The following is a 12,597-nucleotide window of genomic DNA, read 5'->3' on the forward strand; positions in this document are numbered from 1 at the left end:
GCCTAAATTTAGTATTCTACAGGGTTTTTTTTTTTTAAGTGCAATATACAAGAATGTATTTCCTACCATGTTTGCTGGAGTTTTGATCCAAAGATGTGTTCACAGAAATGCTGTCCACTGTAGTCCACTTCCTTAGTCTTGACTGTGGCTCTTTAATACTGTTCATATCCATATTTACATTCAAGTTAGAGTTCAAGCCTAAAAATAAAACAATACTTTAACAGAAAAACCAGTTTATAAACTATAGTTGTCTGCGATTTGCTCCACACCTACTATTATAGCTTTGCTTTCCTCCTCCTTCCTTCTGATACCACAACTTCCATCTTCTAGAAAAGTACATGTAACTAATGTGTTTTCAATCCTGTGAATGTTCCTTAATAAATACCACCCTGCATATGTGGCACAGCCAAATGATTACAGACAAAGGCAAGGCAGGCAGAACAGACACTCTGGGCCCCTGGCCAAGGCTGTGCAGAAATAACATCAAGAGAGAGCCATGGCTACATTATCAGAAAGAGCAACAAATAGAAATCCTAAACAACTATTCTAATATTCAGTAACCCAATGTTTTCAAACCATAAAACTGTTAAAACCATAATTGCATCAACTGTGGTAAACTATTTCTCCTTATAATTTTGATTATTTTTAAATTCCTTGGTAAGAGACAATTTTAAAGTTTATCTCCAATAAAACAGATCTTTTTTATTTAAAAAAAATACTTATTTATGTATTAGAGCAAGAGAGTGTGTGCATGGGGGAGGGCGGGTAGGTGGGGCGGGGGGGTGGGGGACAGGGGGAGAGGGAGAGAATCTCAAGCAGGCTCCATGCCTAGCGTGGAGACCGACACAGGGCCCAATCTCACAGCCCTGAGATCATGACCTGAGCCAAAACCAAGAGTCAGACACTCAACCAACTGAGCCAACCAGGTGCCCCTAAAATAGATCTCTTTAGCTTTCCCCCAAGAGCACCACACATGAAGAAATATTAATAATCACTTTCAGTTGCTATCTTTTGCTTGTAAACAACAGTTTTCAACTGGCTGGCCAGACAAAAAACACTGTCATTTTAAAGTAAAAATGTCTTGGGCGCCTGGGTGGCTTAGTTGTTGGGCGTCTGCCTTTGGCTCAGGTCGTGATCCCAGGGTCCTGGGATCGAGTCCCGCATCAGGCTCCCTGCTCTGCGGGGAGCCTGCTTCTCCCTCTCCCACTCCCCCTGCTTGTGCTCCTGCTGTTGCTATCTCTCTGTCAAATAAATAAATAAAATCTTAAAAAAAAAAAAGGTAAAAATACCTTCCTCTAACAATTATACTTAACGGTGAGAAGACTCTCAAGGCACAATTTCCTTGAACTTTGCTGATGACACACATCAAATTCAGATATTCTCTTGGAACAAGGATGGAAATTTCCATCTTAGATATTCTGGTCAGAAAACTGACCGCTAAGCCAGGATAATCATCTGAGATGCTTGTTTAAAAAAAAAAAAGAGTTCAGTGGGAACCAGAATTTTTGTTTAACACACAGTCAGGTGGTTCTTGTTCTAAAATTTCAAAGCAAATGGTTTTAAATACTCGGGTCTCATGACAGTCCATGTGATATCAGGTCAGTCAAACTTAAAAACTTTAACAATGTGAATTCTCTAATATCATCCCCATTTTTGGGGAGAACAATTACATTTGCTGCTCTCTGCACTCCTCAACTAGACCCAAGACCTGGCAAATTTTTTTTCTGCGAACCTGGGAAGGTTCAGACAGTAACTATCTCAGGCTCTGTGGGCCACAAAGTCTCAGTGTCTCTATGCAACTCTGTTGTAGCAAAAAAGCTCCACAGAATAATACATTAACAAAAAAGCATGCCTGTGTACCAATAAAACTTTATTTACAAAACCAGGCAGCTGGCCAAATTTGGTCAACAGGCTCTAGTTTGCCAATGCCTGATTTAGACAACCATATGCGTTTGTGTGGGTTTGGCAGACTTCTTAACCAGGACGAAGTAGTTTTTTTTTTTTTGTAAGATAGATAGATATTGATTGATTTAGAGAGCAGGCACGTATGCATGCACATGTGAACACACGTAGGGAGGGTTGGGAAAGGGAGGGGGCAAGAATCCCAAGCAGACTCCGTGCTGAGCACAGAGCCTGACATGGGGCTCAATCTCACCACCCTGAGATCATGACCTGAGCCAAAACCAAGAGCTGGACTGAGCCACCCAGGTACCCCTGGAAGAAGTATCTCTTGCTATAAAGCCAGTCAGAACAGGAAATCCCATTAGTCAGAAACTTATCTCCTCACTGGCCTAATTTATATGTCTAGTATGCAAAAGGCAAGAGTCACTTCCCTTCACTGGTAAGATCACAATGTCTCAGTTGTACTTGAGTATTCTTTCACCACTCTATTGTCTCTGGGATCATCAGGTCACCAACAAGTGGCTTCTAAGGTACTCACCTGCGGTGGTAACTGACAAGGGAACGCCTTCTAGAAACACAGAGAGACTGCTAACAATCCCAAGGACTCCAAGTGCAACCTATGTCCTAGCTGAGAGTCCACAGCAATACCAGGGAGAGCCAAATCATGTACAGTCCAGCCAGAGTGAAGCAAGAGCAGGCCCCAGGCCCTGCCCACAGCCCAGAACACGCGACCTAACTAACCATCTTAGACCCAGTTGAGCCAGTAACCAACCAAGCTGATTTACAAGAAAATACCATTAAGAGAAAAGACAGAAAGAAAAAGCAAAATGAAGAGGGTGTGAACAATCAAGGCTCAAAAGAGAATCAAAGGCACAAAGAGAAAAGAGACCCAAAGAAGGAGAAAACATCCAGCCCTGAAATTTCCAGAAGGAATAAAAGCCTGGGGACAGAACGAATAAAGGGAAGAGGGAGCAACTGCAGGGGCAACCAAGGCAATCCTTCTCTCGCTTCAATTTTCTACACTCAAACCAAGACCATCCCTAAGTATGTAGGCGAGAATCACAATTCCAGGTTCCGAAAGCACAGAAGTGACTGTTCCCAGCTGCTCCTGCAGAGCAGTGTGGCTCAGGGTGTCTCTCGCACGTGGTTTCTGATAACCCTCCCCCTTCTACCCGACGATGAAGCTACCTGGGGCTTAAGAGCAACTTCACCTTTATTCTAACCCACTGTGAAAGAGTTTTAGAAACAGCGTCATTTTCTTGCATGGAGAGAGGCCTTCCCCTAAGCAAGAAGATGGGCTGAACCTGCAGGAGGCAAGGCAGCTCTCGGGAGAGGAACGGGTCCTGGGGCCAGCGTGGTTTTCCCGAGGCGACGGAACTGTGCCGCTCCGGGAGAAGACCCAGCAAGCCTGTGGCCCCTGAGCATCAGCTGAATGCTCAGGGCAACGAGAAACCCACCTATTGGGAAGTTGCTGAAAGCATTTATTGGTGATGGCCCTTTTTGCAGCTCAGGTGTAGTGTGGGGCATGACGTTCTCAAGGAAAGATTTCATGGCTGGCTGATGGAGCGGCTGCTGCTGAGATGGCGGGGTCTGCTGCTTCACCAACAGGCTGGGATCGAGTTGCCGGGACTGCTGCATCATTTGCTGTTGCACGCTAAGAGGTCGACCCTGGAAACAGTGAGATGATTGGGAAACCTGGAGGACAGCAAGGCTTCCCAGACAGCCACATATTCCCCCTCACCGCCGAATTCACCCCCTCCTCCTCAGCAGGAAGGCGCACGGTCACCGTATACCAGTTAATACGACTTCTGGGCAAACAGGAGACTTAACAAACCACGTATTTCATTCTATTTTAATAAAGGCATCTCGCGTTACAATTCCACTGCACTGAGTTCCGGTTAAGGATGTCATCTACCTGCTGGTCTTGCTGCTGCCGGTTCCCAGAAGGCACGCTTCTCTGACTTTGGGCCCTTTGCTGCTGCGCTAACAATCGCTGGAGGGAAGAGGGCGAAAAGGCTGTCAGTGTCGCGGTGTCAGAGCTGCGCGCTTCAGGTGACTGCAGCGGACGCACGCACCCACGGCGCAACCTCATCTGGCATCCCCTCTTCCTGGGCCTCCCTGGCCTCAAGCCCTTGTCCAATTCGGTCTCTCGTTCAATCTAAACTTGCACTTCCTCAGGGACATTTTCCCCGATCACCCTCCCCCCGCCCTCCCCAACCCGGCTAGGGGTGCTTTGGGGGTGCTCGCAGAGCATCCTGCCATTCGAGCTCACCATCTGTCCTCACCCACAGACCGTAAGCTCCCTGGGGGCGACTGCACCGGCTTTGTTTGCTGCGACACTTCCTGCACACCGTAGGCACTCAATACACATACAGTGACTAAGGCTGTTACTCTACTTACCTGTAACTGGGAGATCTGAGAAAGCTGGTTTAGTTGGGATAGCTGGTTCAGCATGGCTACCTGTTGAGGGCCAAAGAGCGGATTCAGGCCACCGTTGTTTGGTGCATACTTCAGCAATGAAACTGGAACCTTAGGATCACAACGGCAAGTTAATAATGTTGATCAAATAACTCAAAACTAACTAAATGTACAGTGTATTCTGAACTGTCAATAGAGCAATTAAATCTTTGGACTAGTACTTGGAAGGCTGGTTATGTTCTGTCTTCCTCTGCTTTATTGTTCATGTATACTTTCCGGGGTTAACTGAAAGATGACGGGGTGAATCTTAAACCAGCCCATTTACTTTGCTACTGTCCTCCTCCCCTTAAGATGTTTTACGGAAGGTAATTTAACTTGGACTCATTTTCTTCACCCTACCCACATCCTTCCGTAAGGACAGCTGATCCTGAATTAGCTGCATCTCAAAGACACAAGGATGAGCAATTAGCCACCTCATTCAAATACCACATTTTTCCAGGTCAAGAGAAGAGAGCAGGGCGGGAGTGATTACCTGAGGGGAGAGTAATGGAGGAGGCACTTGAGCACGGAGATTAGGCTGAGATGAACTAAGAGGTTGTGCTGGAGGCTGCTGCATGCCCCGGGGTTGTGCTGCTGTGTTTCCAACACCAAACATACTGGGATTGCCATTCTACAAAACCAAGAAACAGCGACAGAATACCAGTGGGATTCTTTAGGGGTAGACATCGTAATACCACACTGTTTTATTGATTTAAACACGGTAACTACATGTAAGAGAGATTTCATTACTTATACAAATCATTCAACAGAGAGCCTAAAATACACACGTGGACTTACCTGTCTAACAGAATTCAAGTTTTGCATACCCAGCCCTGCTATGGAGCCAAGGGCCTGGTTAGGTAGTGCACTATTTGAAGGGGGAAGCTTCATGCTTTGACTGGACATAAACTGCATGTTTTGGGATTCATCTGCTACAATGCCATCCTGAGTGGACAGACAGAAAGATGTGCAACACCAGCCAAGCAAACAAGCAGAAGGGAGAAATCATTGCAGGAACAGAAGAGAAGTCACGTGACATTGCAGCACCAACAGGAAACGGGTAGAAAACAGAAGAGATTAGTGTTAATTCTAGAGTACATAAAAAGAACCAGACACATCTTGCGGGATTAAGAAGAAAATACAAATGCAATCCCTACGCTAAACTGAAACATAAAGAGGAGAATGAACTACAAGTCCAGTAATAGCACCGGATTACGGTACCTTATATTAAATGCCCTAGACAACTAATGAGAAAATTATGCTATTAAGTGTACTGGTTTATCAGCCACAGGGGTAAAACAAAACAAATGACTTACCTTATCAAAGTAAGGGCTGCGCTCCATGGAAGACTCTTTGGAAATCTGAGGCCGAGAACCAGGGCCTTTCCCGACCGTTCGATTGTAATCACCAATATTTAGGCTATGTTTATCTATCTCCATTCGTTTGTCCTGTAACATTCCTAAGAAATGCAGGACACTATGTTATCATGTAGGAAGACAATCTCACTGGCTTCAGATAAATTTACAGCAGAAAGCAAAATATTCACTCCCCCTAGATGACTTCTGCCTTGACAAGAACAGGTGAAAAATGCATTCAATAAATCTTGCATTCCTCAGAAGTAAAGTTGGGTTTAGCAGATCCTGTTACTTTACTAAAACAATTAACTTGAAAACAGACCAGTAATAAAATGGTTAAGACTTCTTTGGTCATCTTTAATCTGCTTAACATAATAATAAAAACATAGTTCCCAGTTACAAATAACAAAAACAGCCAAGACAAATCACCATCAAATAGATGCACACTATGTGCCAGGCACTGTTCAAAATGTGTGTTCGAATTTAATGCTGGTAATGCTACTATTATCACCTCCATCTGGCAGATGAGGAAACTGCAGACCAGACCGGTTCACATTTTCCCCTCTCTCGGGTCTTCCTCTGTCCATTACTCTCATTTTGATTTCTCTGCAACTTTAAACTCAATTTCTTGTCTACCGAACGTATTATTCCTATATATTTCTTATCTCTAATAACGGCCACTTATTGATTGCTTTAATGTCTCTCAGCTCCAAATTCACCCTTTTTGACTGCTCAGTGAAAGCACATGTGGACTCTTTACATTTTTCTTTTGCCACCTGGCACCAAGGCTTTGTCAGTAGAGGGCGCTGGAGGGCTGCTGCAGGAGGAAGCTCAATGTGCTCACTTGGCAGCTTCTCCACTGCCCCACTCTGGCTGTGCAGAGTGCTCAGCAACACCCCCTGGCCAGGTCTCCCAGCATTCCCACATACCTCCAAACGGTGAGACACCTCTCTATGAACAGCTTTTCCCAGCACCCTAGAGGGCAGATTTCCAGCAAGTTCCACCAGGACAGCAACACAGCAACTTCTGCCATTCAGTGAGCCATGGAAGAGGCAGAGTGTTGTCCTCACAGGAATAGACCCATATTTTGGATATGAATTTGCTTTTCCTGCCTGTAAAGCTTCTGCCATCCATGGTCTCGCAGAAGGCCTTATTCTCACAGCAACTGTGTCTGAGCCAGGAACTCACTCCACAGCAAAAGGAGAACAGTAATGGGATCATGCCCATGGGATCAACTGGTCCGACCACATACATCATCACCCAAAAGTAGCTAGCCAAACTAATAGGTAGAACTGGTTACAAAGCAAGTCAGGGGACAACATCCTTAAAGGATGGGCACTTGGGTGGCACAGTTGGTTAGGCGTCCGACTCTTGGTTTTGGCTCAGGTCATGATCTCAGGTTTGTGAGATCGAGCCCCATGTTGGGTTCTGTGCTCATGTGGAGTCTGCTTTTGAGTTTTTCTCTCCCCTCATCCCTCCCTCCTGCTGTGCGCTCTCTCAAATAAACAAATCTTAAAAAAAGAGGGGGGTGGGCTAGGCTTCTGTCTCACAGGACACAGTGTCTCCCACATCACCAGAATAAAGAGGTCTAGGAATCAAATGGTGGGAGTTGGAGTGGCTTCTCTCACCATCATACCTCATAAGCCACTCAGAGAATTCTAGCTTCCTGGTCTGGCAACTCTGCAAGTTTGGAGATCTTAATCCTCAAGAGAGAAAATGCTTCTACCAGGACACACATCAGGCTGCTGAACTGTAAGATGCACACTGCACCTTGTCATTTTGCCTTCTTTTGTGCCACTGAACCACAAGGCAAAAAGGGGCTTGTCTACTGGCTGGAGTGATTGATTCTCATCCCAAGGGGACATGGGTTTTCTATTACAAAATGAAGGCCACGAGGACTCTGGAACCCAGGGGGATTCCTCCGGGGGCCGGAGGGGGGGCTCCTTAGTATTTCCAGGCCCACTAGTAAAGGTTAATGAAAAACTACAGCAATCAAGAAAAGGCAGATGAATAAAGGGCTCAGACCCTCTGGGAACAGAGGTTTGGGTCACTCCACCAGCAGAGGAACCCAGGATGCTGAGGTGTGGCTGAGAGTAGGGCACTAGGAATGGGTGCTGCAAGAAAGAAGCCATGGACACCAAGCACAGCTTGTGATCACGACAGAAATGAGGGCAGGACTCGCTCGGCATGCTTTCTAAGGCTCGTTACAGAAGCGTGGTTGTCTGTATAGGCTGACCACTTTCTTCCTTCTCTTTCCCATTTTTATTTTATTCACAAGCTGTTGAAAGTTAACTTTACGACTTAGTCTTTCGGTCTCAATTGTGACGGACTTTGAGCAGTAATAATATAGCCAATGATAAGTGCAATGACTGTTGGGACCATATCTGTCTCCTCAGTTTGGTGAGAGGGCAGACCTCCTCACTTGTAGGAAAGAAAGCTGTACCTCGCTAAGAAAAGAGATGGAGTCGCTTTGCCACTACAGTGGAACAAAAGTGCAGGCAGAAGATGGGCAATCAGAGGGTGGCGTGAACTGTACCAATCATCGACCCACTGCCTCTCAGCTCTCACTGCCCTGAAAAAAAAACGGATCTGGATGCTTTACATATTTTTCCCTTTGCCAGCTGATGGTAGAGGGTGCAGGAGACACAGCCAGAAGACAGACAGTGTCTCCCAGGTGTGGGTGCTCTCTCCTGCAGCACAGGCAGCTGCCCCAGCCGCAGGTCCTGGCCGGGCTCACGGCTCCCCCCAGTAGCCGCTCTGGAGGTTTTGTACCAGAGCTCAAGTGAGACACCACCCCAGAAGGCGGATCTCCTGCGGTTCCATGCAGTGGCACCACAGTGACATGTCTGCCACGCGATGAGCAGAGGGCCAGGTCCAGGAGTCTGGATCTCAGCCCTGGCTCAGATGCCCTCCTCCATGGGCACACTAGCTCTGTCCTAAGGTTAGTGACTTCTCCTTACCTCTGCTACCCTATATTCTTTTGTGGTCTCTTTACCTCTTACTAGCCAAACCTTTATTATGCTAATAATTCTTTATATTTCTATCAATAAACCTTCCTGTTCAAATCACTGTGTAGTTCGCTCTCCTGCCTGGACTCAGACTAAAAGAATAACACTAACACCTACTAAAGCGTCCAGGCAAGAAAGCTGGAAATCTCTCCCTCTGCCCCTCCCCCTGCTCCTTCTAATAAATAAATAAAATCTTAAAAAAAAAGAAAAGAAAAAGCTGGAAATCAGCTTTTACCACGCCCACTCCCCTACCTCTATAATGAATTGGTACAGACTGGTTATCAACTTTCGTTGATTCTAATTCCCTCATCTCCACTGAATTAAGAATCTTCCCACTACTATCTTAGTTTAGAGCTCTGAAATCCTCACTGGCTACTGCAACAAATCTCGAACTGCTTTTGGTATGTTTAGTATCTTTTTGTCAGTCTTCTGCCACCAATCTTTTCTGTCCTAGGATCTTTTCAACCTGTAGCCATATTTTTTAAAAAAACATAAATCCCAATGTCATTCTCCTGCTTAAAATTACTTAATCCCGTACTTTCAGAATGAAGTTCAACCCCCCCCAAAGCTCCTCATGATTCAGCACCTGCCTCGTTTTCCAGCACCTTCCCCTAGTCAAAGCTTCTCTCCTCACCACACTCCCACCACCACAACCAATTTACATTTCTTCTCCTACTGCATGCAACGTCTTCCATTTCTCCAGCACGGTTCAAGCTGTCTCTGTCATATGATCTGGGCCTTTGCACCTACTACTGTTTCCGAAATTACTAAGACTCTTATCACCCAACCTGAATAACTCCTCCTTGACAGGACTAGATCCGAGGTAATCAAAGACTAAAATCACCATGACCTTAGATCTGCACAGTGATTTGTACTTCGAAGGCAGTCCACTCATACACCACCACACTCTAGTGTATGCTGAGAGCACAGGAATGCTGTGATAGGAACCCAGATCTCCCCTCTCCTGGTCCAGGTCAGTGCTCACTTAGAACCAACACGTCACAGATACATTTGTCCATCCATGAGGAATACGAACCCCAACTGATTTAACTTTTCCTTACCTCCGGAAAGATCCATCTTATTGCTCTGTACATTTTCTTCTGGTGAGTCTCTCTGAAGTAAGAAAACACAGTGTGTTAGCAGTCCTTAATTTATCAATGAAAATAAATTAAAAATGAAAAATTTTACTTTATTTCATTATTTGTCAAAAATCAAGTGGACTGCAAAACTCTTTTCACTGCCTAACAAGAAAAAGTTTTAAAAATAAGATACATGATCAATGTTTTTAGCTAAAACTATAAAAATAAAGAAGGCTTTGTGGCCAATTTTACTCTAACCTCCAGCATATTCATAAGGATTGAAAGATAATAATAATTTGTTAAGAAAATAAAAAACTGAACTTAGGGTAAATTTACAGACGACCATTAAAAGGGGAGGGGGCTGCTAGGAAGAATACACTTACCGAAAAACTGATATTTGAAAACTGTTTAACAAATGGATTTATCCATGCTTCTTCTTGTTTGTTTCCACCTTTCATGGTTCCCTTTGCAAAACAAAAGAGTAGAAAGCTACCATGGCCGCCTCTATTGATCTGGGCACAGTGATGGATTAATAATAAAACTTCAAGGCAATCCCCACTCTCATTTTTAGCCAATTAATTTCTCCTCCAACCAACTCTTAGCAGAGTTGTTAACAATTACAAATCAACTTATTTGATTTTCAGCTTCCTTTGCTCCAGTCCTCTGGTATAGCTGTAACGTACAGAGAAATCTCTAAAGGCAAGCAGTCAGAAGGAAAAGACGGAAGCAAAGGGCGGAGAACTGCTCATCACAGTCTCCAGTTTACAACTGGACTGTGTTCTAAGAGCTTAATTATAATCTGGATTTGTGGGGTTCTGACACCACACTAAAGTAAAAGCGGTTGTTAGGTTCCACAGGTTAGCCCAAAGAAACCAACATGACCCGGAATTTAATTATGCTATGTGCACTGTACTGAGAAAGCACCACATGTTTCCAAATGAAAAGCTATTTTAAAATTTTAATTCGTGTTGCCGAGAACACAGTACCCCAGCGGCAGCTGAGGCTGGGGGTCCTCCAACTCCCCGCCTTGGTGCTGGCTGCCATGGCTGGCTGGGCATGGGCAGTAGAGAAACGACTTTGAGACACTCTTTGAGGGAATATGGTCCACGACGACGAGCCTGGCTGACAGGGAGGCTGGACACCGCAGGGACCAAGGTCTCCTGTGAATACGAAGACCACGGGGCCAGCCATTCTCGGTCTGTCGCCTTAATTCCCCTTTCCCGTTGCTACCGCCTGTTCCTTCTGACCGTGGGACAGAACACAGCTTCACACTGCCCGCTCCCACCCCCCAAAGTGCAGGTCTCTGAAGCAAGCACCTAACCCTTGCCAAGGTTTCTGAAGTCCTCCTTGATTCCTCTGGCCCCCACCCCGCCCCATGCCTATATGGCTGCCAAGGCCTTCTGTCCCTTCTATTCTGAAATGCCTCTCTGATCAGTCCCTTGCACTACATATCCACTCTGGCTTCCCAATTCAGGCCCTCACTTCTCACCAGAAGCTTCCTGACTGGGATCCCCCAACTCTGGTCTCTCCTCTGTGCCAATTATCTTTCATAGGATCACCGGTTAGCTTTCTTTAAAGAAAGTAACTTAAAAAACCCAACTCAAGTTGCGTTCTATGAAATTTCATTGGCTCCATATTTTATACAGAATAAAGTTCAAATTATCTTTGGCATGGTATTGAAAAGACTCTACTACCTGCCATTAATTTAACTATTGAGCCAGATCTCTTGTTACCTCTTTCCAGAAATTCTACACTTTAGTATATCAGACTACTATTTTCCCTGGCACATCCCACCCGCAGGCATCTTCCAAACTCAAGTGGCTACTCCTCAGTGCTCTCCTACAGCCCCACACTAGACTCCGAGCTCCTCGAGGGTACAGCTCATTTCCTAGTGTTTTTGAACCCCCAGCACCAAGCACAGTACCTGGCACACAGCAGAAGCTAAATAAATGTTTGCAGTCGCTTTCTAAAAGATTTTTACTAGCAGAAACAAAGGAGAAAGAGTAAAAAGGCTACACACCCTTTCCCTTCTCCTTTTTTTGCCACTCAGACCCTGTAAGGAAAGACAAAGTCACAAAACAGCATGGTCCAGTGGGAAGAACACAGGGTTTGGAATCAGAAGACCTAAACTTAAGTCCTTGCTCTGTCACTTACTAGTTATGCATCTTTGGGCAAGTCACCGCTTTTTCCGGTCTCAATTTCCTCATCGGTATTCTACCTCAGAAGGTCATGAGGACCAAATGGCTTATGTAAAATATGGGAAAGCACTTCATAAGCTATATGGAGAGGCAATAGGCAAATTCAGCCAAATGAAACATCTTTTTAAATGAAAATGGTAGGTCCTAGACTGAGAACCCAAGGATTAAAACGGGGGGATCCTGGTGGGCAGCTAGTGGAACTCCTGGATATTTGACCTCTAAGGTCTGGGGACAGGGGTGGGGGGTGGGGTGGAGATGGACTGGTTCTCAAATAGGGTGAGAGGGGAGAACCACCTAGGGGTCTGGGCACATATTTTGAAAATGGTCCCCAAGAGAATCTGACACCAGCATCCAATACCACCTCTTAAGAACCAGTGGTCTGCGTCAGTGCTTCTCAGCTCTGGCTCTACATCAGACACATTTGGGGTCCAATTTCCAAAACTATATAGTAGGCCTGGGGTACAGGAAGCTGTACTTGCAACAGATGCCATAGGATTCTGATGTACCAACAGGTTTGCGAATAAGATTTGTCCACATACAAGAAAGAGAAAAATCAAACTCTGCTCATTCCTAGGGATTTTTGTCATAGGACCTTTCG

The 12,597-nt window shown here is 45.3% G+C and overlaps 1 protein-coding gene across 8 annotated transcripts in view; it reads right to left on the bottom strand.

Annotated features, from left to right (window-relative positions):
- Window positions 1–12,597, bottom strand: part of TNRC6A (trinucleotide repeat containing adaptor 6A) — a 102,846-nt gene that overhangs the window by 20,674 nt on the left and 69,575 nt on the right. For 5 of the 8 annotated variants that reach the window (XM_027609824.2, XM_027609821.2, XM_027609826.2 and 2 more), the window contains 10 exons: window positions 11,822–11,854; window positions 10,185–10,265; window positions 9,784–9,835; window positions 5,676–5,818; window positions 5,158–5,304; window positions 4,853–4,990; window positions 4,303–4,431; window positions 3,818–3,895; window positions 3,360–3,570; window positions 67–198 (listed from right to left, as the gene is read on the bottom strand). In XM_027609824.2, coding sequence (XP_027465625.1) covers window positions 67–198; window positions 3,360–3,570; window positions 3,818–3,895; window positions 4,303–4,431; window positions 4,853–4,990; window positions 5,158–5,304; window positions 5,676–5,818; window positions 9,784–9,835; window positions 10,185–10,265; window positions 11,822–11,854 — 1,144 coding nt within the window. The remainder of the gene's footprint in view (window positions 1–66; window positions 199–3,359; window positions 3,571–3,817; window positions 3,896–4,302; window positions 4,432–4,852; window positions 4,991–5,157; window positions 5,305–5,675; window positions 5,819–9,783; window positions 9,836–10,184; window positions 10,266–11,821; window positions 11,855–12,597) is intronic. The other 3 variants (XM_027609823.2, XM_027609825.2, XM_027609822.2) reach the window with 2 other exon arrangements.

The sequence above is a fragment of the Zalophus californianus genome, chromosome 10 (assembly GCF_009762305.2).
Source record: "Zalophus californianus isolate mZalCal1 chromosome 10, mZalCal1.pri.v2, whole genome shotgun sequence".
Taxonomy (NCBI): Eukaryota; Metazoa; Chordata; class Mammalia; order Carnivora; family Otariidae; genus Zalophus; species Zalophus californianus.